General features: G+C 42.7%; 2 protein-coding genes across 6 annotated transcripts in view; both read right to left on the reverse strand.

Moving 5' to 3' along the window:
• Nucleotides 1–7,599, reverse strand: part of NFRKB (nuclear factor related to kappaB binding protein) — a 43,119-nt gene extending 35,520 nt beyond the window's left edge. For 2 of the 5 annotated variants that reach the window (XM_070046223.1, XM_030841171.2), the window contains exons 1-3: nt 7,491–7,556; nt 6,284–6,443; nt 4,987–5,142 (exon numbers count right to left, since the gene is read on the reverse strand). In XM_070046223.1, coding sequence (XP_069902324.1) covers nt 4,987–5,121 — 135 coding nt within the window. In that variant the 5' untranslated portion in view covers nt 5,122–5,142; nt 6,284–6,443; nt 7,491–7,556. Of the gene's footprint in view, nt 1–4,986; nt 5,143–6,283; nt 6,444–7,490 lie in introns of all 5 variants that reach the window. The other 3 variants (XM_030841181.2, XM_030841191.2, XM_030841203.3) reach the window with 3 other exon arrangements.
• Nucleotides 7,600–8,582: 983 nt separating this feature from the next.
• Nucleotides 8,583–27,046, reverse strand: part of PRDM10 (PR/SET domain 10) — an 87,214-nt gene continuing 68,750 nt past the window's right edge. Inside the window, exons 14-22 of the mRNA XM_030841228.2 lie at nt 25,552–25,731; nt 24,616–24,726; nt 23,403–23,603; nt 22,605–22,748; nt 21,743–21,913; nt 20,371–20,511; nt 17,968–18,136; nt 14,276–14,379; nt 8,583–11,551 (exon numbers count right to left, since the gene is read on the reverse strand). Of these exons, the coding sequence (XP_030697088.1) occupies nt 11,354–11,551; nt 14,276–14,379; nt 17,968–18,136; nt 20,371–20,511; nt 21,743–21,913; nt 22,605–22,748; nt 23,403–23,603; nt 24,616–24,726; nt 25,552–25,731 (1,419 nt within the window). The 3' untranslated portion in view covers nt 8,583–11,353. The remainder of the gene's footprint in view (nt 11,552–14,275; nt 14,380–17,967; nt 18,137–20,370; nt 20,512–21,742; nt 21,914–22,604; nt 22,749–23,402; nt 23,604–24,615; nt 24,727–25,551; nt 25,732–27,046) is intronic.

Raw genomic sequence — 27,046 nt, forward strand, 5'->3', positions numbered from 1 at the left:
AAAAGCAGCAAGGGAAAAACAACAAATAACACACAAGGGAATCCCCATAAGGTTAACAGCTGATCTTTCAGCAGAAACTCTGCAAGCCAGAAGGGAGTGGCAGGACATATTGAAAGTGTTGAAGGAGAAAAACCTGCAACCAAGATTACTCTACCCAGCAAGGATCTCATTCAGATTTGATGGAGAAATTAAAACCTTTAGAGACAAGCAAAAGCTGAGAGAGTTCAGCACCACCAAACCAGCTCTACAACAACTGCTAAAGGAACTTCTCTAGGCAAGAAACACAAAAGAAGGAAAAGACCTACAATAACAAACCCAAAACAATTAAGAAAATGGGAATGGGAACACACATATCGATAATTACCTTAAATGTAAATGGATTAAATGCTCCCACCAAAAGACACAGATTGGCTGAATGGATACAAAAACAAGACCCATATATTTGCTGTCTACAAGAGACCCACTTCAGACCTAGAGACACATACAGACTGAAAGTAAGGGGATGGAAAAAGGTATTTCATGCAAATGGAAACCAAAAGAAAGCTGGAGTAGCAATTCTCATATCAGACAAAATAGACTTTAAAACAAAGACTATTAGAAGAGACAAAGAAGGACACTACATAATGATCAAGGGATCGATCCAAGAGGAAGATATAACAATTGTAAATATTTATGCACCCAACATAGGTGCACCTCAATACATAAGGCAAATACTGACAACCATAAAAGGGGAAATCGACAGTAACACATTCATAGTAGGGGACTTTAACACCCCACTTTCACCAATGGACAGATCATCCAAAATGAAAATAAATAAGGAAACACAAGCTTTAAATGATACATTAAATGAGATGGAGTTAATTGATATTTATAGGACATTCCATCCAAAAACAACAGAATACACATTTTTCTCAAGTGCTCATGGAACATTCTCCAGGATAGATCATATCTTGGGTCACAAATCAAGCCTTGGTAAATTTAAGAAAATTGAAATTGTATCAAGTATCTTTTCCGACCACAACGCTATGAGACTCGATATCAATCACAGGAGAAGATCTGTAAAAAATACAAACACATGGAGGCTAAACAATACACTACTTAATAACGAAGTGATCACTGAAGAAATCAAAGGGGAAATCAAAAAATACCTAGAAACAAATGACAATGGAGACACGACGACTCAAAATCTATGGGATGCAGCAAAAGCAGTTCTAAGAGGGAAGTTTATAGCAATACAATCTTACCTTAAGAAACAGGAAACATCTCGAATAAACAACCTAACCTTGCACCTAAAGCAATTAGAGAAAGAAGAACAAAAAAACCCCAAAGTTAGCAGGAGGAAAGAAATCATAAAAATCAGATCAGAAATAAATGAAAAAGAAATGAAGGAAACGATAGCAAAGATCAATAAAACTAAAAGCTGGTTTTTTGAAAGGATAAACAAAATTGATAAACCATTAGCCAGACTCATCAAGAAAAAAAGGGAGAAGACTCAAATCAATAGAATTAGAAATGAAAAAGGAGAAGTAACGACTGACACTGCAGAAATACAAAAGATCATGAGAGATTACTACAAGCAACTCTATGCCAATAAAATGGACAACCTGGAAGAAATGGACAAATTCTTAGAAAGGCACAACCTGCCAAGACTGAATCAGGAAGAAATAGAAAATATGAACAGACCAATCACAAGCACTGAAATTGAAACTGTGATTAAAAATCTTCCAACAAGCAAAAGCCCAGGACCAGATGGCTTCACAGGCGAATTCTATCAAACATTTAGAGAAGAGCTATCACCTATCCTTCTCAGACTCTTCCAAAATATAGCAGAGGGAGGAACACTCCCCAACTCATTCTACGAGGCCACCATCACCCTGATACCAAAACCAGACAAGGATGTCACAAAGAAAGAAAACTACAGGCCAATATCACTGATGAACATAGATGCAAAGATCCTCAACAAAATACTAGCAAACAGAATCCAACAGCACATTAAACGGATCATACACCATGATCAAGTGGGGTTTATTCCAGGAATGCAAGGATTCTTCAATATACGCAAATCAATCAACGTGATACACCATATTAACAAATTGAAGGAGAAAAACCATATGATCATCTCAATAGATGCAGAGAAAGCTTTTGACAAAATTCAACACCCATTTATGATAAAAACCCTGCAGAAAGTAGGCCTAGAGGGAACTTTCCTCAACATAATAAAGGCCATATATGACAAACCCACAGCCAACATCATCCTCAATGGTGAAAAACTGAAAGCATTTCCACTAAGATCAGGAACAAGACAAGGTTGCCCACTCTCACCACTCTTATTCAACATAGTTTTGGAAGTTTTAGCCACAGCAATCAGAGAAGAAAAGGAAATAAAAGGAATCCAAATCGGAAAAGAAGAAGTAAAGCTGTCACTGTTTGCAGATGACATGATACTATACATACAGAACCCTAAAGATGCTACCAGAAAACTACTAGAGCTAATCAATGAATTTGGTAAAGTAGCAGGATACAAAATTAATGCACAGAAATCTCTGGCATTCCTATACACTAAGGATGAAAAATCTGAAAGTGAAATCAAGAAAACACTCCCATTTACCATTGCAACAAAAAGAATAAAATACCTAGGAATAAACCTACCTAAGGAGACAAAAGACCTGTATGCAGAAAATTATAAGACACTGATGAAAGAAATTAAAAATGATACAAATAGATGGAGAGATATACCATGTTCTTGGATTGGAAGAATCAACATTGTGAAAATGACTCTACTACCCAAAGCAATCTACAGATTCAATGCAATCCCTATGAAACTACCACTGGCATTTTTCACAGAACTAGAACAAAAAATCTCACAATTTGTATGGAAACACAAAAGACCCCGAATAGCCAAAGCAATTTTGAGAACGAAAAATGGAGCTGGAGGCATCAGGCTTCCTGACTTCAGACTATACTACAAAGCTACAGTCATCAAGACAGTATGGTACTGGCACAAAAACAGAAATATAGATCAATGGAACAGGATAGAAAGCCCAGAGATAAACCCACGCACATATGGTCACCTTATCTTTGACAAAGGAGGCAGAAATGTACAGTGGAGAAAGGACAGCCTATTCAATAAGTGGTGCTGGGAAAACTGGACAGCTACATGTAAAAGTATGAGATTAGATCACTCCCTAACACCATACACAAAAATAAGCTCAAAATGGATTAAAGACCTAAATGTAAGGCCAGAAACTATCAAACTCTTAGAGGAAAACATAGGCAGAACACTCTATGACATAAATCACAGCAAGATCCTTTTTGACCCACCTCCTAGAGAAATGGAAATAAAAACAAAAATAAACAAATGGGACCTAATGAAACTTCAAAGCTTTTGCGCAGCAAAGGAAACCATAAAGAAGACCAAAAGACAACCCTCAGAATGGGAGAAAATATTTGCAAATGAAGCAACTGACAAAGGATTAATCTCCAAAATTTATAAGCAGCTCATGCAGCTTAATAACAAAAGAACAAACAACCCAATCCAAAAATGGGCAGAAGACCTAAATAGACATTTCTCCAAAGAAGATATACAGAGTGCCAACAAACACATGAAAGAATGCTCAACATCACTAATCATTAGAGAAATGCAAATCAAAACTACAATGAGATATCATCTCACACCAGTCAGAATGGCCATCATCAAAAAATCTAGAAACAATAAATGCTGGAGAGGGTGTGGAGAAAAGGGAACCCTCTTACACTGTTGGTGGGAATGTAAATTGATACAGCCACTGTGGAGAACAGTATGGAGGTTCCTTAAAAAGCTACAAATAGAACTACCATATGACCCAGCAATCCCACTACTGGGCATATACCCTGAGAAAACCATAATTCATAAAGAGTCATGTACCAAAATGTTCATTGCAGCTCTATTTACAATAGCCCAGAGATGGAAACAACCTAAGTGTCCATCATCGGATGAATGGATAAAGAAGATGTGGCACATATATACAATGGAATATTACTCAGCCATAAAAAGAGACAAAATTGAGCTATTTGTAATGAGGTGGATAGACCTAGAGTCTGTCATACAGAGTGAAGTAAGTCAGAAAGAGAGAGACAAATACCGTATGCTAACACATATATATGGAATTTAAGAAAAAAAAAATGTCATGAAAAACCTAGGGGTGAAACAGGAATAAAGACACAGACTTACTAGAGAATGGACTTGAGGCTATGGGGAGGGGGAAGGGTAAACGGTGACAAAGCAATAAAGAGGCATGGACATGTATACACTACCAAACGTAAGGTAGATAGCTAGTGGGAAGCAGCCGCATAGCACAGGGAGATCAGCTCGGTGCTGTGTGACCGCCTGGAGGGGTGGGATAGGGAGGGTGGGAGGGAGGGTGACGCAAGCGGGAAGAGATATGGGAACATATGTATATATATAACTGATTCATTTTGTTGTGAAGCTGAAACTAACATACCATTGTAAAGCAATTATGCTCCAATAAAGATGTTTAAAATAAATAAAAAAAAAAAAAAAAAAAAAAAAAAAAAAAAGCACACTATTAATGCTATCCCAGGGAAGGTACTATTAACTGACTAGCAAGTTGGTTACCTTACGGACAGAGATAATATGTTTGCGTTTTGTTTCATGATTCACAACATGGGTAAACATTCTAATGTAAAGATATACACAATTCTGCCCTTAAATATAAAACTTTTGCTAACTGCTGAAAATTATCTTGTCAAATATGGCTTATGTCATTATAGAGTTACATGTTACTAAACATGCAGAATGTAGCTTATACTTTCTTCCTTAATCACACTATTAAACAGACTTAAACTTAAAAATAAAAAAAGATCACTCTGGTTGCAATGTAGAAAATCAGAAAGAAGGGAGCACAAAAGACTGAAAACTTGCAGAGTGTGGAAAAGGCTGAGAGGAACTGCTAGAGAGAAAAAGATGGTGCCGCTGTCACTACTCACATCCTCCAGAAGGTCCTCGGGCAGACTAACCCTAGTGCCCCCCAGGAGGCAGTCCTCCATGATCCGCGTGCCGTGGCCATCTCCACACGGACCCAGCTCCAAGGGATCCGTCAGCATATGGTCCAAGGAATCCATTGCTTATGTTCCACGGGTAGCCTAGACAAATAAATGCAGTCAGACCTCGAGACAGAAAGGCAGAAGTCCCAGGGATCTGTTGATACTAACGCTCTTTCACAAAATATTCTGGCCCAGAAAATATTCAATCTCAAATCTATTCTGCCTTATCCATACACCCTAACGACAGCTAAACAGCTCTTCTCCCTCCCTTCCACCATTGCATCCTCATCTGAATTTCAGATCTTAGCCAGTAGGTCTCTCATTACTCAGAATACTTCTACAGTGACTCCCCAATTTATAGAATTTCTTACACCTCCATTTTACACAGGAGCACAATGAGACTCAAAGACTAAATAACTAGATCACGGTCCATAATTTAGACTTCCCAGGCCAATAATCTCTCACTCCAATATAATTTATTTTTTTTTTTAGCTGTTGTTCCTTCACAAAAGAAATTTCACTGAAAATCCACAGAGTAGTAAAATTCAGACAGTAACACTAAGTTATTTAATGAGGGCCTGTTAAGTGCCAGGCCTTTCATACACCTGATTTAATTCTTGTAAGTGTGCAAGATAGGGTTATTACATCTATTCCACAGATACTAAAACCTAGGATCAAAATAGATAAGCAACTTGCCCAACCCCAGAGGTAGGACTGAAACTCAAGTCTGCATGACTGCAAACCCATGTTCTTAACACTACATACAATACCTCCTGGATAGACTCTCGGTTTAAATCAGGAAAAGCAAGCATCTTAATATGACTTTATCAGTCTGCATAAACTCTGTAGGATCCAAGCACCTGACCAGGAGAGCCAGCAAAGTCAGCGGCCAACCCACTTTAGTTGGTCCAGCTGATACTTATAACCATGTAGATGAAATGCTATTTTTCTCCTTCCTGCAACAAATAAACACTGCTGGCTACCTTTAGAAAAGTACATAGGAAAACTTTTTCAGAGAGCATCTCATAAGGCTGATGGCTGGAATCAGGTGCACAGCTGAAGCCACAGTTAACAGGGCCACAGGGAGGCTGAATTCAACCACTCCACAAACATTTGCTAAAACCATTCTCTCTCTCTGATTTCTACCAAATAGAAAGGAGAAAAAAAACAACAACAACAGATTTAACAGATAAAACACCAAACTCCTAGCCTCATCTCAGTGACTTTGGGCAAATCTTACCTCACAGGCTGTCAATTTCCTTATCTATATAAGATGAAGGAGAGCTGGACCCGGTCCTCTCTACTGTTATTTCCAATCCTGGAATCCTGCAATGAATAACCTCCAGGTGGATGCCTTTATATAACTTCACGTAGTCATGTAATGACTTCTCATCCTGAAACTCTCAAATGATAAAGAGTAGACTTGTAATACTACTACTAAAATAAGCACGTTTGCACTAATTATTTCAAGTTACCTGGAAGAGATGTCAGATCTACGTAAAGGTACAGTGGAAAGATTAGTGTTCAAAGCAGCTGCGTTGTCACCAAGCAACTGTGTCCCATCACCCTTCAGCACATGATGAACTACCGCATCCTGAACACCCCTGGTGCCTAAATAACTGACTGCAGGTAAGAAAGCACATGGCATTTGCATTTAACAAAACTTTTAAAAAGAAAAGAAGTGTAGATGCAACCTGATGCTCAGAATAAAGTCCTCTTTATAGCCAGAACTGGCACAGAAGAGGGTAAGAGCTGCAAAGCCAGTGTTTTACCTGACTCTCAAGAGGATCACCTGTTTCACAACTTGCTCACAAGTTTCTTCAATTAGCTTCACTTCAATTAGTGAAGCTAGTTTGTTCAATAAGCTTCACTTCAATTCACTTCAATTAGTGAACGTGTAGCTAAATTTAATCTATTCGAGTGGCAACCTGTGCCCTGCTACTATTCTGAAGAGGATCTCAAAATACAAAAAGCAGGCAGCTTCCAAAGGGCTGAAAACCGGAAGCCAAGGACTTCTAAGTCTTGCGGCGTCCTGGACCAAAGAGGTCCGTCTTTACTAGACCGGGACAGGCCTCTCCCAACGGCCTTTCCTCTGCACCTGGGATAACCTTCCCTCCTGGACCCTCCCCAACTCAGAAGCCAAACCCCAGACTCCTTCCGGAGCAACCGCCGGCTCCGAACTGCAAACCCCTCCCTAGCCGGCCTCTCACAAGCCCGAGGCCCGGGTCCCGCCCCGCTAAACCGCACCTCCGCGCCCACAGCCCCTCCCCCAACACCGTGCCTAACTCTAACCCCCACCCACCCGGGCCACCCGCCTCCCGACACGCCCGCTCCCCTGTCCCGTGCCCACAGGAGCAGCGACCCTCGAAGGCCCAGACTCTCGCTCGCTCCCTCCCTCCGCTCCCCGGCAACACTTTAACCCTTTCACCGCCCCGGCCCGGCCTTACCCGCGCCGCGGGCGCTGGTCTCCGAACCCGCTGCGCTTCTCGGCCCGCGGGTTCCCTGACGCGCTCGCTCCCGCAAGGCGTCTCGGTGCGCGCACGCTCCGGGCTCGGGCGGCGGAAGGGGCGGGGGCTTGGGGGCGGGGCCTGAGCTTCATGGGGCGGGGCCTGGAAGTGCCGGGGGCGGGGAGGGGCGGGGCTCGCGGGGCCTAACCTAGAGAGGCGTGAGCTCGCGGGGCTGGGCCTTGGGATGCAGTTTGCTGGCATCTCGTTGGTCTCACCTGGCTTAGAAGCTTCCGGAGGGTGGTGTCGCTAGTCACCTGGCCGCGAATTGAGGCTCCCGAGCCCATGAGTGAGTGAATGCCGTTTTACTAGCTAACGTTTGCATATCTCATAGCCTGCTCCAGGCACTAGGCTGAGCACTTTCCATCGTTGTCTTTGTACCACAGCTGTGTGCACTATTAGTTCCCATTTTGCGATTTCTCGAGTTTCGTTGAGGAGAACGCGAAACAGAGCCTGTGCCCTGCAACCCACCCGGGCGTGGCCCCACTTCTCTCTCCCATCTCTCTCCGGTCCCTGGACCCTCGACGTCCGGAAAGACAGTACACACATCGAAGAAACACAGTTTCTTAATCAAACTCGATTAATCTTCCTCTCGTTAAGAATCTAGGCCGCTTTCTTCTTATAAACTAGGTTTTACTTAGAACCAATTCAAACTTCTCTCACAGCTACTTCCAACCCGTCGCGCAGAGAGCATCCTCAGTTCTCTCCACTAAATGGAAACATGTCAGCCAAGCTGGTGTTCCTCCCTGGTTGGCAAATAGTGGTTTCCAAATGAAGCCAATCGCTCTTCCCGAGCTGGCTGAGTGCCTGCCCCTAGTTCCTGTTAGATTGTTGGGAGGGGTCTCGAATTAGAAACCACCAAGTAAAAGGGGAGGGGAACATCATTCCATATTACCATCCATAAATTCCCTGACCTTATGTCTCTGACCACACCAGAGTGAACCGAAGAGTCAAAACAATGTAAGTTGTATTATTTTTTAAAAAAGTAATGATCTCAGAAGCTCTTGTACACATACAAACAGAAAGATGTTTATTAAAAAAAATATTTATTAATTTTTACACCTGCTGAGTAGCACAAGACTATTAACACTATAACTCACTGAATGTACAGTAAATGTTCACATTTAAATAACAGGATAGGGTCAACATTTTCAACCTGTGGGTCAGCTTCAGCATCTCATGAAGTGCTTTTTAGCCCTACATATCTTAAGAGTTTTTTGAAAGGATAATTCCAAATCAGAAAACAGTTCCAGAAGATCAAAACAATAGGTTTCTCCGGAATAACAGGAATTTTACAGGATGAAATATCTGTTTATGTGGGCACAAATGAAACAGTAAAAATGTAAAATCTCTATGTAACCTACTCCAAAATGCTCACACTGCACTGATCCAAGTCTACAGTGCCAGTGCGTCTTAGGCGAGGCCACAGTATAAACATTGGCTACAGACATTTTTTCCAAATTGGGTCTTCAGATGGCTTATAATCTGCCATCTCTTCAAATCCAAGTCCTTTTGAAAAGCCATTACCTTAGAATAAATACACAGAATACCTGATCTTAAAGCAATGTTGTTTGGCTTGACTGCCACACCTGCATCTCTGGTTGATAATATACAAATCAGTTTTAGAGTCGTATTCCACATAAGGACAAAAAAACAAAAGGGAAAAAAAAGAACTGAGATGGGAAAGAAACAGAGGTCCTTCCGCAATCTTTTTTCTCTTCTGTGTATTTTAAAACTTGAAATAACTGGCATAAAATGAACGTTCCGTTCAGTGATAGTTTTCCATTTTAATCAGTAAGTTATTCCTGAGGGGAGGGAGGAATACCTTGCTGGTTCAAATTAAAAAGGAACCAACAGGACCAAATTTAAGTTATAAAAACTAAACTGGACCTTTGGGAAAGTCTAATATGCTTTACCTAGCAAGTCTCTCCAGACTGGACACTAGGATCTTTATAATCATCACATTGTAGGACTTTGGGACTCAAAAATCTCTATATTGTGACACTGAGTCAATATTTTCTATTGAAAACATCAGCATTACCTCTGTTACCAAAGATATAGAGTCCATTTTCATTTTCTACACAATTACCAAGTAACTCTCAAGTTCTCTTAGTGCCTAAATGGTCAGGGATAACTAAATGAATGAGGTCTCAATAATAAAGTGCAAAGTCTACATATTAGTAAAGTTACTTCACAGAATTGTTTACTTTTCAAAAAGGTATCTTTACCATAAAGAAGCTACTATACTTCTTAATTTATAGAACCAGTTTTTACCCAGAAATGTCAATAAAATAAATTACTTAACTTCATTTGAAACTGAAGGTAGGTCTTTCTGTTCTGGAATGATAAATTCTACCATGCCATAATTATTCTAAAAATGTATTAGTATGTCACAAAAAGTTGTTAAACTACATACTGATTTCTGCAGTGTTTTATGTGCACAACTGGAATGTACAGTAAAAAGAAGGGAAATATTTTCCCCATTGAATTCATAGCTAATAAGACTCCCAAACAGGAACAATGATAAGAAAAGCTATCACTGAGGCAGTTTTTCTCCCTCTCCCAACTGACAATGTAATATTAAGATTGGATTCCTTCCAGATCCCTTATAATTACTCTAACGTATTATAAATGGTCCCCACATTTTTATTTTTCCCCTAGGTGTGAAGTTAGTCATCTTACCAAAAGGTCCAGATGAATTGCAATACATTTAAAGTTGAAAGTGTTAAGCAATAAGGAGGACCACCTTTCCATCCAACCTGAAAGAATGTTCATTTTAAGACAGCATTAGAAGTACTAAAATACACTGCATGCTGTGAGCGAGGGTTGCAGGTACACCTAGTACGAGCAAGGATTCACCCTTTACCAATGAGTGGTAAATGGATCCTGAAAGGCAGGACAAGGTCTCAGTGCTTTTTACGCTCTATATAGTTGTTTTAGTATCATTTTCTTGCTACCGTCATCTCCAATATCTCCTTCTTCATACAAGTACAACCAGAGAATGGGAGGCCAACCTGTAACCTGGGGGTCTAAATTCTCTTGACACCAAGCATCCTTTTCTTGTACAGGGAGTCCACAGTTGTGGAGTAATAAAGTAATCTATCAGAACATGAGGTTCTGGCCTAGTCCACTGAGGGCCAGGGTCTGTGGAAAGCACTACCAATAGCCCAACAACGGTTTTCCAAAAAAGGCAAGTTTTTAAAAAATCAGCAATAAGAAAAATTTAGGTAACAGTTTTTCCTTCAGACCATCACTGATGAAACCTTTGCTTCATCATTTTAATTTTCATATTCAATGGGCTCCCTTTGTTAAGTTACTGAGAATGCAAACTCACAAGATGAAGCAGTTGTGACCTAACACACGCCCATAAAATGCACCTTCGCCTTTGGTGCCATGGCTTGGAATCAACAAGTCCAGTGGCCATGGACTTGGCATATCCTTTATCCACCTTTGGTACAAACACAATACACTGCTTAATATTTCCACAAAGGAAAAGTAAGGCTTATCTATGGGTTAAAAAACCAACTCAAGAGCAAGGCAAGGTTTCTCTGTCTTGAAATCTACTTTCCCCTGAAAGATCTCCATTCCTTGGCAGAAACTCCTAGGGTTTGAAGAGTCCATTTGGTAAAGATGACCTTGATAAAATAAGCCCCAGTGTATGTATAAGCGTCAAAACTGTGACTTCCAAACTCTTGAGTGATAGATCTTAAAAAAGAGTTCTAAGTGTCAGAAGCTTCCAGATGTTCCAGACATATGAATAAGAAAAGACATGATGTGCCTGTTTGATTCTGGCTCAAGGATGGAAGTTAAGGTTTAGTGATGTGCACTTCGCTGCTCCCATTCCCGTTGGTGGTGGTTGTAATGATGTACTGGGTGGGCTGTTGGCTGGTGGTCTGGGGGTCCAAGTCACCATGTGCAGTTGGCTGAACCTGGACTCCACCAGTGAGAGCAGAAGCTTGCTTTTCCTCCAATTCTGATTGACTTTCTGATAGCACATAATGACCCTAGAGGGGGAAGAAAAAGATCTTTAGAAATCTGAGGGCTAAAGTGGGGGGTAGAGTTATGGGGGCACGGTGGGGAGAAGGAATATGCAAAGAAATGTTACATGGGGAACCAAACTAGGTGCCTATGGGAGATTCTTTGCCTAATTCCTTTAGAGAAGTAGACTACAGAGGTAACTTAAGGGAGCACCTTGGTCGTACCAAATGATACAGTGAGGAACTTCAGGGACAGAAATTTGCATCATGATGGTAACCTACCTGGCAAAGGAAACGTGCTATGGTATTGTCCCTGAGAATTTAGAAATTCATAAAATAAGGTGACTATCTGTCAATTAATGTTTAAGATTAATACAAAATGGATCAAAGGAGAGATATTTAAATTCTCCTTAAAGAGGCAGAATGATGCCCAAGTCAAGATCAGTGGTTCCCAGACTTCAGAATTTCAAAGACCAGCAAAATTGAAGTAAGAATAAATGTTCCCAAATTTTATTTTGCCAAGTAAAATCATTTTTTAAATGCTACTGTCAAATGAGGGACATTTTAACACTCAAAAGCATAGGAAGAACACAATCTTAGAATAAAAGTCTTTTGCACTGAATAAATTTAACTTTATGAAAACATATGTTGTCTTAATTTTTCTTCATTTTCCCTCTGATCATGAAAAAAACATATCCATAGACCTGCAGCTAACTCTGTCCCTACATTAACATTTTTAAAGAAAGAATGTGTCTGTAAGAGGGAGAATTGGTCAGCTACACAGGCTGAGAAAAAAAGAAGTCACAGAGGAAGACTCTGGCAGCATCCTTTCCAAGCACTGTCCAGGGAGCAAGCCACAGCCAAATACCCATTTGATTTATCGAGGGCCATATGTTCTGAGTCCACACTCATCAAGCCACTCTTTGATCAGGATTTGGTTTCCTGTGTGGGTCCTTCTCTAGCAGGAGGGAGCTGGTTCTCAACCAAGGGTCCATGGACACCTAGGCCGTTCACAGGTAGGCTTCAGAGAATCTATAAACAAAACTGTACGTCAAATTTGTATGTATACTGTGGCAGATGGAAGGGAACATCCTTGGCTATATAATCGGTTTCCCAAGTGGGTTCCTGGCCAAGAAAAGGTAGAGTCAGTGAGTCCCCACAAAGAGCAAAAAATTTCACTGATCATGCCAATGAGACTATTCCATTTTATATTAGTTATTGTTTCCATTGACAATAGTGTTACTCTGGATTTATACATCTCTCCTAAGTCTAGTTAATGTGAATTCACGTGCTGAGAAATGGGTGAGCTCTCAGTGTGCTTTGAAAAATAAATAAATAAATCCGGTTTCTGAGGCCACTAGACTACCCTGCTACTCTTTGAGGCCTCTTGGGAAATAGTCTTCCCCTGGGAACATCTCAATATCCCTAGTCACTTAAGAGTATTTTTCTTAATTTACACACTCTGTCTTCCAGAGGCAGGCCAGAAGAAACCAGTGAAGATAAAAACAGAGGTAGCAGATATAATCAACATTGACAACATTGGCAGGCCAGAGGAAACCAGTGAAGATAAAAACAGAGGTAGCAGATATAATCAACATTGACTCATTTCAACACTGAAACCAGTGAAGATAAAAACAGAGGTAGCAGATATAATCAACATTGGCAGGCCAGAAGAAACCAGTGAAGATAAAAACAGAGGTAGCAGATATAATCAACATTGAGGACCAATAGTCACAAAGACTCATATACTTTCTAAGAAGCACATTAAAAAGATGATTATCTACATGTATATATATGTATATGGATCTAGGAGGTTCATTATAGTTATTAATTGAATAGATCTTTATTGAGCATTTGCTATAGCCCAGCCTCCTGTGCAACAGCACTGAAGATAAAGAGATAAAGACAAAGACCTAGGTTTCAAGGAATTAATTGCCTACTGGGAAAAGATAGTAAACCAATAATTAAAATAAACTGTGCTACCCCTATGTTCATAGCAGCACTATTCACAATAACCAAGACATGGAAACAACCTAAATGTCCATAGACAGAGGAATGGATGGAGAAGATGTGGTACATATATACAATGGAATACTACTCAGCCATAAAAAAGAATGAAATAATGCCATTTGCAGCAACATGGATGCAACTAGAGATTATCATACTAAGTAAGTCAGAAAGAGAAAGACAAATAGCATATGATATCACTTACATGTGGAATCTAAAATATGACACAAACGAACCTATCTACAAAACAGAAACAGACTGACAGATGTAGAGAACAGACTTGTGGTTGCCAAGGGGGCTGGGGAGGGAGAGAGACAGACAGAGAGTTTGGGGTTAGCAGATGCAAACTATCACATTTAGAATGGAGAAACAACAAGGTTCTTCTGTATAGCACAGGGAACTATATCTAACCTCCTGGGATAAACCATAACAGAAAAGAATATTTTAAAATATACAGAAGTTTTTAATGTAAAAAAGAATGTATATATACGTAAAATTGAGTCACTTTGCTGTATAGCTGAGATTGGCACACCATTGTATATCAACTACACTTCAAAGAAAAAAGTAAAAAAGAAATAAAATTTTAAAAAAATATAAACTGTGCTATAATATAGCACCACAAGAAATTATAGGAATACAGGGGGGTGCCTCTAACTCAGATGTGAAGAGTTTGGGAGAAGATGGGGGAGGGCGAGGGTGGTGCAGCGTGGGGAACAGGAAAACCCTCCAAGCAGCACAGCTTACTGGAGTCACCGCCTTCACTTGGCCAGTGGTGACCGGAGTTGCCACGCCACTGTCTGTAATCACAAACTGACCCGGGGGGAGCGTCATCATCTGAATCTCCGATGCTGAAAAACAGGAAGGAACCATAGTTCAGTGGTCTCAGATTTTCATTCAAGTTGTAGAAACAAATACCTAACCAGTGACCATATTCCCTACTGAGTCACTTTCCATGGATTTGCCTGCTCTGAGAGTCTTATGTTGATATGATTTCTTGATACAGCGAAAGCACCTCTGCTTAAGAATTGATCACATGAGGCTAGTAGAGAGTTACCAAATGTCAGAAACAATCAATGCATCTCCTTCAAATGTGGCTTCTGAATATCCAGAAAGACAAATATTCAAAAATTTTAAAACCTTGAGAGAAGTTACAAAGATTCACCTGTTAGCTCAATATTTTTATCTTTTACAGTCACATTTGATTACTGGCACAATGTATCCACTATTGCCTAGCAATCACAACTTAGTCTAACATGAATTTTACTTCACTACTGTGTGATTAAAGCTAATTAAAAACAGAGTTCACCCTAGCACCCAGTTGACAGCCTCTAAATCACATCCTCTACTCAAAGGAACCAGGACTTCTTGGGAAAATGGCTGATTCCAAACCTGGGTCAGAAATGTACAAGGTGAGCATGGAATCTGGTGTCATACCAGCGTGTAAGACCCTATAAAAGACTGCAGAGTCATGTGGGAAAGATACAGAAAGGTGTTCCCACTAGCCAAAGATGGGATAATCTGAGCATCAACAAGGATAATGACTGCAATGGGTTTATTTATTTATTTATTTATTTATTTATTTATTTAATATTTGGCTGTGTTGGGTCTTTGTTACTGTGCACGGGCTTTTGCTAGTTGCTGCGAGCGGGGGCTACTCTTCGTTGCGGTGCACGGGCTTCTCGTTGCAGTGGTTTCTCTTGTTGCGAAGCACAGGCTCTAGGCGCACAGGCTTCAGTAGTTGTGGCTCGCGGGCTCTAGAGCACAGGTTCAGTAGTTGTGGCGCACGGGCTTAGTTGCTCCGCGGTATGTGGGATCTTCCCGGACCAGGGCTCAACCCCCTGTCCCCTGCATTGGCAGGTGGATTCTTAACCACTGCGCCACCAGGGAAGCCCTGACTACAGTGGTTTGAAACACATCCAGTGGGTTGAAATTCATAAGTACCCAGCGATACTAAAACACACATGCCCGGCATTGGTCACCTTGGATAATACTAGGAAACAACTCATTATTTTGAAAACTGCTAAATAAAGGAGATGAGCCGAGTATTTAAAGCATCTATTCTGCGGTTCCTGTACAAATTGTACCTCAGAGTAACCTGATGGTTAAGGTAAAATTGTTTTCGTTATGGAAGTTTTCTAGCAATAAGTGTATAAAGAATGATAGCATATGACAACTTTGCAATCCCTACTGAAATAGTGGAGCAAAGGAAAAAGACAGAAAAGCATTATGTGCCTCCCGATGGAACTCCACACCAACAGCTATGGAGTGTTTTGGGGGAAAAAAACTGAACCTGAATCTGATCAAGCCTCTAGGTTTAACTGCCCATCTATAGGAAATAAAAGGGACAGAGGAAATCATCTTAAATGACAATACAGGGATGTCAACAGCAAAATCCAGAATGTGGGGAACTCTACAAACAAATGACCCAGTTTCTTCAACATGTTAATTGCAACTTAAAAGAGAGAAGGAGAACACATGTATTAAAAGAAACTCAAAAGGTAAAATCGATTGCAATGTATGGCCCTTATTTGGAACCCAATTTGAAAAACCAGCTATTAAAAAGATATTTATGGGACTTCCACAATGGTGCAGTGGTTAAGACTCCACACTCCCAATGCAGGGGGCCTGGGTTCAATCCATGGTCAGGGAACTAGATCCCACATGCCGCAATTAAGGGTTTGCATGCCACAACTAAGACCCAGCACGACCAAATAAACAAATAAATAAAATATTTTTAAAAAAAAGACATTTATGAGACAATCACAGAAATATGAACACTGGATATTTGATGGTATTAAAGAATTACTGTAATTTATTTTTAGGTGTGATAACGACACTTAGAGTTGTGGGGTTTTTTAAAAAATATTTATGGATGAAATGGTATGAATTATTATATAGTTGGAGGACTGGGAGAGGATGACAGCATGTACGTATCAGATGAGACTGGCCATGATAACTGCTGAAGCTGGATAATGGGTACAGGCGCGCTCATTATACTGTTCTATTTTGTGTGTGTGTGTGTGTGTGTGTGTATACACACACACACACACATATTTTTCTGGCCGTGCCGCGCAACTTGCAGGATCTTAGTTCCCCCCCCCAGGGATTGAACCCAGGCCCTCAGCAGTGAAAGCATGGACTCCTAACAACTGGACCGCCAGGGAATTCCCTATTTTTGTATATTTTAAACTTTTTTCCTAATAAAAATTTTCAGATTGTTTCATCAAGTTAGAATGCTAGTTCTTACTATTATTACAGTGGCTGTCAGCATCATTTCCACGTTCCTCTCATAGGAATTAAACTGAGTATAAATGTCTATCTATTTACCAGGATTCTACTGGGATTTATCATGAGGAGGAGTCCTTCCCTGACAGAAACTAGACTCAGCTCTCATTGTGACCACCAATATTTAGGAGAATAGATGGTAAAGATAACTAAATGATAGCCTTTGAGCCTGGTCTCCACAACCAGATCTATATAACACGGCCAAAGACCAATCACAGCGGAGATGGACCCAAAAAAAGAAATCAGCGGTAGGAGAGAGATCAACACAGCCCTTATTCCTCCTAGCTCCTACTGTTGAGCTCTAACTGTTACTGTTTCTCCCAGATCTTCAATGATAAGGGTCTCAAACTTTTCAGCTCATACCCAAGGCTGTTGTCCTCACCAAGGTTTTTTACGTGTTTGACCTTTGGCAGTCAGGCTAAACTGCTTCTGGTAGCACTAACCTCAGGGTTTTGAAATCAGCTACTCATATATCTATCTCCACGAGATAATCGTCTCTGTGAGCCCATGACTATCTCGTTAGGAGGGGCAGCACAGTGGGCTGGTTTACAGTGTAAACTCTGGAGCCAGACTGCCTGGGTTCCAGGCCTCCGTTTAGTAGCTACGTTCCTTGGACGAGTTGCACTGCGTCTAAATTGTCTTATCTGTAAAATGCAAGTAACGATTGTACTTTCCTAGGAGGTTGTTGTGAATACTGGATGTGATATAGATGCAGTTTAGAATCATTCCTGGCACATGGTCAGAGCTTGATGAACGTTAGCTAACATTATTATTGTGCTGTGTTACTTATGCGAATGTCAGCATTCATCTTTCGTACATGCAGGGTCTAGCCCAGTGATATTCAGTAAATATTGGTGGAAGAGGTGAATCATGACCCCATACCCTCAATCCACCTGCTCTATTACTTAAACCACCTGCCTACACTTCCTCCAGCAATATTCCTGACGTCTTGGAAAAATGTCATTTCAGGGTGGCCCTGAATCAGACGCCGCCCTGAATTGTGCCATGACACTCACTGAAGTACAGGTTCTGCAGAGTGTAGAAAATGGCCAACGATCCTTTAAGCCATAAAATGGATGATAAAGCTGATGAAATTCCTCCCCGTGGCTGCAGGTTCCCCACCGGCACCCAGGAGGGCCACCCTCACTTACAGTAGCCGCGGAAGGAATTCCAGGCATTGGGGAGGTACGTGTGCTGGACCGTGGTGCTCTGGGGCTGCTGCTGGAGGGCCTGGCCCTGCGAGGAGCTGCCTGCAACCTGGGAGGGGCTGAGCCCCTGCTGAGACTGCTGCGGGGAGGGGCTCAGCGGCTGCCCTGCCACCTCGAGAGAAAAGAGACCAGGATGCGTTAAAGTGTCAACTAGCCACTGAAGAGAGTACATCATGATCATGAGGACTGTAACACTGAAGGGAGCACTGCTAAACTAGTGATATTTTAAAAAAGAACAGAAGTAATGACAAGCAATCATAACTAGGAAATCCTAGTTTCCAAAGGATTATCTACAAGGGTATCCAAAAACTTAATTTCCATATGCTTGTTATAAAAGTAAATGAATGAAAGTATAATTATCTTCATTACATTAAAAAAAACCCTGAAAAGCCCAATAACTTGCCGGTGTCACAAAGCTAACCTGTAACACAAACTGAAGTAGAATCCGGAAGTCAGAATCCCCACTGATGTGCACTGGATACTCCCCCAGTTAGTGGAGATAAACACGGGGATACATCCCACCTACAGGATAAAGCCCCCGCCCCACTATCTATCTGCCATTCAGGCCCTCCACGCTCCAGCTCCGGTGCTGTTTCCAAACACCATCTCCTGTCACTAACCTACACAGTCTTTACAAATACACCACAATTTCCCACCTCTGTGTCTTTACTCACAGTGAGAGTGTGGTCAGCTCATAATGCCTCCCCAGCTACCATATCAAAACCATACCCCTCCTTCGAGACCTAATTCAAACACCACTTCTACAAAATTGTCCTTGATTCCCTGCTAAACACCGTCTTTCCCTCACCTGTACTCCGCTAACCTAATGGCACATCCACGTGGTCCTCAGACCCAGGCAAGAGGGACCCCTGCAGGGATCTTGGCTGGCCCTTCTCCAGCTGTGCCCTTCTCACGTGAGGCCTCACAGACCTTGGAAATGGCCCTGCACCCACTTCTGGGACCCACACAAGTCTCTTCCCTAGGCTTGGCCTCCTGCAGGGGTCCTGTCTCCTGGATGTGGCCCCTCTCACGGTATTCGGGCACCTGGGACCAAAGGGGTGGCCGTGGATCACCATTTGCAGGGGTGTGGATGGAGCTGAGACACGTGGGATGGGGTGTCCACATGGTACACAGGCCCTGTGAGTGCAGGAAGGAGCCTGAGTGAGGAGAAAGGGGAAGCAGGCTTGGGGACGGCTGTCCCTGGGCCACCTCATCCTGACAAGGAACTGAGTCCGTCCTGGCCCTCCAGCCTTGGGTTCCTTTGAGAAACTTAGAAGTGTGAAGCTAGTGGGCGTGGGAAACTCACGGCCCCTTGTGGATAGAGGCTGCCTGTCCTGGGCTGGGAGAAGTCACCAGAAACCTTACTGGGGGGTGGAGAGGAGGGGCGATCAGATGTCAGGCCTCCCCCCACCCCCCAATAAATAGGAAGGCAGAGAAAGTGCATGTTTATCCTATGGATTCCACAGCAATTGGAGCCAGCAAAAGAGAGAGAGACACCCTTTCTCCTCCATTCCTCCCACCCATACCGGGCCGCTGCCAGTGCCAACCATGTGTTTGGCAGAAAAATGCATTTAATTTTGAATTGGCACTATCCATGTTATTTAGTAGCCATTGTTACTTTATGTATATTTTTCAATTTTATCATTATTAAAGTACCTATGTCAAGCAGGGAAGACAGAACATGTTTATTTAATGATTTGTGAACTTGATTGAAACATTTAACTACTCAGGATGGTGGTATGCAGGCCTTCATTTGTGCTGTGGAACCTGGGAATGTCAGGGGTGGGTCTACAGGCATCCTTTACGGCTCAGATACCTTCATTTCATGCCCTATTTACTTATATATAGGTGTTATATCCCTACTAGACTCTAAGCTCCTTGAGGGCAAGACCTAGAAAAGTTTCCTGCAAAGAGTAAGAATTTAATAAACATTTTTGAATGGATGTAACTCTGTGATCTCAATGATAGTCTCTATCACACAAACACAGTAATACTCCACAAAGTCACTGTTCCAAAATTATAGAAACAGCCTAGCAATTGCCGACTGTCATACAGCCATTTAGAACAGGAAGCAAAGGCCAATGTTGTCTCTACGAGATCAGAGCCCAGGGCTCCATCTGGACAGGGGAAGCTAAGCACTTAATGGAAGTGCATCCCTAATACCAACAGAAAAATTGGAGGCAGAGGTGAGACTCTTTAAAGGCCCGCAAAATAATGATATCATTTCCATAGTCAAGGAGACCAGGTGTGAAGATTGCATGTCTTCGCTCTTAGTACATCTTCAGGGTCCCTGAGGCCACATGAACCTGAGACTAGTCCCTGGAGCAGTCAGTGGGAGCAGCGTACCTGGGAGGCGGGCGCGGCCGGGGCGGGGGGCTCCGTGACCTGGATGTGTTGCACCTGGATGGCATGCTGTGTGTAGGTCTGAGGGTCGTGGAGCTGGGCGACGTCCACCGTGGACTGCTGGGACTGGTGAGGGGAAGTGGCCTGCGGGAGGAGAAACCCAGACCCAGGCTGATTAAGGTTAAAGGAAAGCCTTCCAAAGAAAAGGTGTAGCTAAAACAACACCCCAGCAGCAGAACAGGCAGGGCTTCAGAGCCGGGGCTCACTCCCAGAGGGCCCACACCGGGGCCAAGCTGCCAAGCATCAGGGAAAAAAATAGTTTTAAAAATTATGCTTATTAACCATAAGACAGTAACGAGATTTCATTCTGGAAGAGGAGCAGATGAGGGAATACAGCTCCTAATAAGAAGCTGACTGAGAAGCTCTCAGGAATCAAAAATCTTTTTTCCCTTAAGTTTCAATTAATTTTAATGGCCTACCCTTTATCAGTTAAAAGAGATCAAAGGAGAAAATTCGCTTTCAGCTTGTCACACTTAACCACTAAAACAGTGGTTCCTAACCTTTTATGTATCACAGACAACTGAGAATCTGATGAAAGTGCAGACCCTTTTTCTAAAATAATGTACATATATATCATAATTTACAGACAACTTCAGGGATTCATAGATTCCTCCAAAGCCTAAAATTAAGAACGCTCCTATTAAAAAAAAAAAAAAGATAAAGAATAGTCAATGACAGTGGCAACTTCCTCTTTCCTGCTTTCATATTAGTTTTAAATTTTCAGAGTCCAATTTATTTCAAAGCAAAACATTTGTTTATGTGTGCCTTGAGTACATTTCCTTAGTATAATTCAATGAAACAATAGTTCTGGGAGGACTTTTTTCTTTTAGCTCCTGAATCAGTAAGAATGAGGTATTAATTACCTTGTAGAAGGAACAGTTATAACTTGCTACTAATAAGGTACTAAGCGATATTCAAAATTCACAGTTATTCCTTACAACCTCCAACTGACAGACGTCATTTGATGCCTGGGTAGGGGCTGATCAAACAGGCTCCTCACCAAGTAGTCCACCTGGGTGCCCAGGGTAAGGGTTCAGAAGAGGCTCAGTGCTGGCCTGCAGCAGGGCAGGATAGTGGTATACACTGGAGCCGAAAATCTCTGGATACTGTTGACAAAAATCTCTTACACTGCTGAGTCCAGAGCCCTCGACAGCCAGGGCTTTACAAACGCCTTAGACTCCACGCTGACATGCACAGTATGTAGGGCCCAGCCCCAGCTCTGAGAATTAGGTGTTTTAGCTGACCCCAGCTGCTGTGTTGGCTGGTGGCCATATGGCATTCACGCAGGTAAAGAGAAATAAACGCAGGACAGTACCGGGGCCACCTGCACCACTTGAAGCTGTATGTGCTGAGGCTGCTGTAGCCCAGATGTAGACTGCGACACGGGAATGTACTGGATTCTCTGGTAGTCCCCTTGCGGCGTTCGGTAATCCGTCGTTAAGGTCTGGGACAGTTCCGTCATAGCCTGGGTTAGCAAGTCTGTTGTCTGCAAAAATCACAAAAAGCACATCAGCTGATAACACTGCTGCTTGTGGCTGTTTCAGTGCTCTGAAATCCTACAAACAGTTGGTTTGTCTAACTGGTGGGATCATGGGACCGCAAATGAGCCCTGAGCTCGGATAGAAAAAGACCCAGAGTTAAGAAGGTGTTGGAAGATTACCTATATACCTCTAGCTGTCTGTCTGTGTCAGGCCCAGGGAGTTACCCCGGAGGCTCTGACAATCTTTTTTTTTTTTTTTTTTTTGCTGTACGCGGGCCTCTCACTGTTGTGGCCTCTCCCGTCGTGGAGCACAGGCTCCAGACGCGCAGGCTCAGCGGCCATGGCTCACAGGCCCAGCCGCTCCGTGGCATGTGGGATCCTCCCGGACCGGGGCACGAACCCGTGTCCCCTGCATCGGCAGACGGACTCTCAACCACTGCGCCACCAGGGAGGCCCAGTTCTGACAATCTTGCAGTGAACAAGCAGCACTGAGAATTTCCTGCTACTCCTTTTACAGAGAGCTTTGGAAAGCACCGACTGGGAGACCCAATCGTTAAGCATCACGCCTGGTATAGAACCCTGAAGGGTGGTGGGCTACATCTGCAGCCCATTAAATACCAGGACAGACATGGCCTTGGCACTGAAGCTGTGATGGGCAGCAGAGGACAGGAGTCGCTCTTACCGGTCACACACTTACCACCACAGTCTCTCCGGTAGCACTGTCTGTAGTTAAAACAGCTGGAGCCGCACTGATCACGGCCGTTGTCAGAGGCGTGTGTATGGTGTTGGGTAGCTGGGCGTACTCCGGATGCTTCTTTCGAATGTGCTGTACCATCTTGGTCTGAAAAGTTATGGCGAAAACCAAGAAGAATTACTAGAATAGGTTATTTTCGATCTTTCTCAAATGCAAGCCCTCCAATGGTTCCTATAGTCCTTCATGTTATGTTTAAAAGAAAAAAAAGAGTAACACTGGCTCTGCCTGCCCTCCCTGAAGCGGGACAATGGTATGAAAGGGAAAAAAGAAGACGCTGGAAAGAAAGTAAAGACTCGTGTGACCCCCCCACGCTATCAGGCAAGGTCAGAATACCTCACAGCATCCCCTGATCCCACCAATACCTGCAGCAATCAATGACTGCATTCCCCCACAGCAACAATGACCCCCTTCTCAAGAACCATCATTTAAGTTCTTATGTAGTGCTGCTGCAAGCCTGAGCTCATAAACCACGAGCAGGGAATATTGAAATCGGAGCCCCACCTCGGGCCAAGGGCAAAGGAAACCATTCAAGTGCTCAGATGGTACTAATTCCCGGGAAAGTCCACTGTATTCCCTTCCCGTTCTGTGCTACGCTCCCTGTTCTCAGGAAGCAGCTCCTTTAGCACCCCCATCAACTCAGAAGACGCCATCACGGCATCTGGATAAGTACCATCTTCTCTTAAGCAATGTTCCCTTAAACCATGACCTTGGTTCCGACGTGGTCCAAAGCCTTCCCCGTACCTTGCTGCTGTACTGTTTGGAGCAGTGAGGGCAGCACACGGGCGGGGTAGCTATAGTGCCCGTGAGCTGGGTGTGGGTGCTCAGCATGGGGTCTGGTTCTCCAGGGCCGGCGGGACGAAGTTTCCGAATGCTTGGTGGGAGCTCAGCCCCAGGATGGTTCTTCAGAATATGGGCTTTTCGCTTACTGGCACTTTTATAAACCTGCAAATTCAAAAGCTTTGCCATGGAAGCAGTGTATACGTCCACCTTCTTGCTTAAGGCAATCTAACAATTTCATCACGAGGAAATGAGAGAAAGTATTCACGTAGTCCAAAATAAAATATATTAACAGATATGCTGAAGGATAATGGGGATGTAACATAAATCAGAATAACGTAAGAACATAACATAGATATGTGAGGCATCTGCCTTGAATTTATACATCTAAGATAGGAATAGTAAAAACACCTTTACCTTTACCCTGAAGTTTAAGAGGTGAATATACAGTCATAGAAACAATTTCTTTCAAGGCCAGTTCACCCTTTAGTCTTTCTGTGAAAGCTCTCATGTGATGTACATACATAGTTGACTACTAGATGCCAAAGAATCTTCCAAAATGGCAAGTCTAATAGCAACTAGAACCTGTAGTGGTGAATCTGTGCTTAAAAAATGTTTCTTACTTTTAAGTTGACACTACTTATGCACAGCCTATAACTGATACGGCTGACATCGTATAAGGAGACAATATTACAATGAAACAATACATGTATATTCTATTCCTGTGTTTTTTGTAACTATGCAAAAATCAAGAATGGAATAGTACAAACAGAGTATTCCACCACCAGACTTTTTCACATCCTACTCAATCTCCTAGAAATCCAAAATCTACTCTGTATTTTACAAGTAGGATGACAAACACCCTCATTTTAGAGCTTAGGAATTTAAAATGAATGCACATACTAAGCTCTTGGTAATAAGCTTCTTCTTTAACGGCAAAAATCACAGAGAGAAGGAACAAGAAAAACAGAGCTCACTAATTCTTAAGAAAATAATTTTGGCTTAAAATGAGGCTGCACTCCTAGCCCTTTCTTGTCTGAATGGAAGACTACTGAGAGACAGGGAACCATCTGTTAAGAGAAACTGCAAGGTCCTAGTATATATATATACATGCAGACAAGCTGGCCCTGAGCGGGGCTCCCACACAGGTATCCTCCTATGGACAGTTTCCTTTTACCTTATCACAATACTGACAAAAGTAGTCACGGTTGGGCTTTATGATGGGTAGAGTTAACTCTGGCACCTCTTCTATCTTCATGTCTGGGTGCCTCTTTGATAAGTGATTTACCTAAAAGGAAAAAAAAAGCAAATGAGAAGAAGAGACCCGGTGACCAGCAGACGCTGAACAAATACCTCCGATACCGAGTGCAAGCAGCTGAAACTCTCTGAAGCGACACCCCAAAACATGAGGCCTTTGGCCAGAACCGGCACTGCCAGGACCCTCTGACACCGACGCATTAACAGGAGTTAACAGTAATTCAGCAAATCACTGAAGGTGAATTGGGCTGCTGTGGATTCCACCGATAGCCTTTGACTGAAAGAGCTGCTGGTGGAAAAATGGAAAATCACACTAGCAGGAATTTCTTTCAAGAATTCTCCTGATCAAGTGTCTCCATTATTCAGCGCCCTGGCCTTACCGAGGACGTTGAATGAGATACAGATATATTCTGCAAAAACTGTCATCAGGGCCCAATGAGTTGAGAGCGGAGACCCGGCTCTCCTGGTGCTTCAGCTAACCCGGTTCGCATACCCTGCCTTGGCGGAAAGTTCCCTTCTATTGCTGTGTCATATCTGGAACAACTGGTGTGCGGGGGCTGCAAGGCAACGACCCCGCCAGAGAGTACGTTCGGGAACACAGAAGAGAACAGGAAGAGGAGAGCAGAGCCGGAGAGGGGCAAAGCAAAGCAAACCGAGCAATGAAAAGTGATCAACAGACCTCTTCCAAGAAACACCGGAAATGAACCATGGCAAAGGCAGCAAGGGGTGACCAGGGGGGAGAGAAGCCCCAGGCTGGGAACTGTTCGCCTCCGCTTTGTCCCTGGCCAGGGATGAAACCCAGTGACAGGTTTAGTGCAGACTACTGTGCCATCGCGGTCCGGAGCCTGGCACTGACCAGCATGCCTCGTCTCCGGAAGCCCATCATGCACAGGCGGCACTTGAACGTGAAGCTGTCGTAGTCAGTGGACGTGATGCGCGGCTTGAACGTCTTGGAGCGGCTGATGCGGTCAGCTTTCTTGGCCTCCCTCTCAGGGTTGTGCATCCTCTGCATGTGTTCCCGTAGTTTGTCTTTTCGCTGTTTAGAGAGGATTTTTGAGAAGGCAGAGGGGTGGGGAGTGGGAGTAGAAGATTTTTAATTGAAGGGGTAAAAAAAAAATCAATACAAGTTAGCAGTAACGCAACCCACCAGACTACAACCGAGGACACGGCAACCCTGGCTGGGAATTACTCTGTTCGCTAGCAAGTAAGTGCATTCCAATGAGCCTTGCTTGAAAATGACCATCCAGTTTGAAAACTACACAATGATTTTTGAGAAGAAAGGTTTTGCATTTATGTAGAAGTGATCAAAGGGCACGTGGAATAAGTTTGGTATTAAGAACTACAAGACAGGGACTTCCCTAGCAGTCCAGCGGTTAAGATTCCACACTTCCACTGCAGGGGGTGCGGGTTCCATCCCTGGTCGGGGGGACTGAGATCCCACATGCCTTGCAGTGCAGCCAAAAAGTTTAAAAAAAAAAAAAAAAGAACTACAAGACAAACTGATAATGGATGGTAGGTAATACTGGATTTACAAAGCCATGTGTGTCCTCAATTACCACATGTTTTAACACACATAATGACATTCCTCTAAATCCCAAATGAATTTAAGTAAGTATCTCTCATCATATAAATTTAGCAGTTCAAGTAAGCAGTTACTGCCTGCTATGGATGGGGCACACGGTCTAGGTCACAGCTCTTAGTCTGATAATCTAATCTTCTAGTGACACATGTTGATGTGAGTCCACAGACAGAAAATGAAGCAGAGCCCATCCTGAATAAAAACAAATTCCAAAAATGCCAGCTCCCTTATCCAGTGAGGCTCTGCTCCTGGACATACGATTACACTGCTATCGGTCTTAGAAAGATTTTGAACCTTTCTACCAGACCAGTTCTTTCCACATTTTGGTACGAGGATGTTTCTGTAACTACTTCATTTTTCAGCACATTTATTAACAAACATTTCTTGAATGACCACCGTGTATCTGGAACCATGCTAAGTTCAGAGGTGCAATGCCAGGCATCCCCACCAACTCCACACTCTACACAAATGCCTCCTTTTAAAATTAGTTCTCCCCTCCTGAATCCATTTCGGATTCTTTTCCAGTTTCTATGACAGCATGACCTACTCATATTCTGCAGAGTGTCTCTCAGGGACATCTTTGCAGAATCATCTGGTTTCCCCACGAACCATATTTTACCATTTTCACATTCATTTGTTTAACTCTTATCTCTGAGTCTCCCGTGGGTTTGTCCGTTGCTTTCTTCTAAATTCCAGGCCCATTTCTGATACTTATTATTTTTTATCTTAATCCTGTAAGTCATTAACATTCCCCAAAATAGTCTAAGCGCTC

The sequence above is a fragment of the Globicephala melas genome, chromosome 8, assembly GCF_963455315.2.
Source record: "Globicephala melas chromosome 8, mGloMel1.2, whole genome shotgun sequence".
Lineage (NCBI taxonomy): Eukaryota > Metazoa > Chordata > Mammalia > Artiodactyla > Delphinidae > Globicephala > Globicephala melas.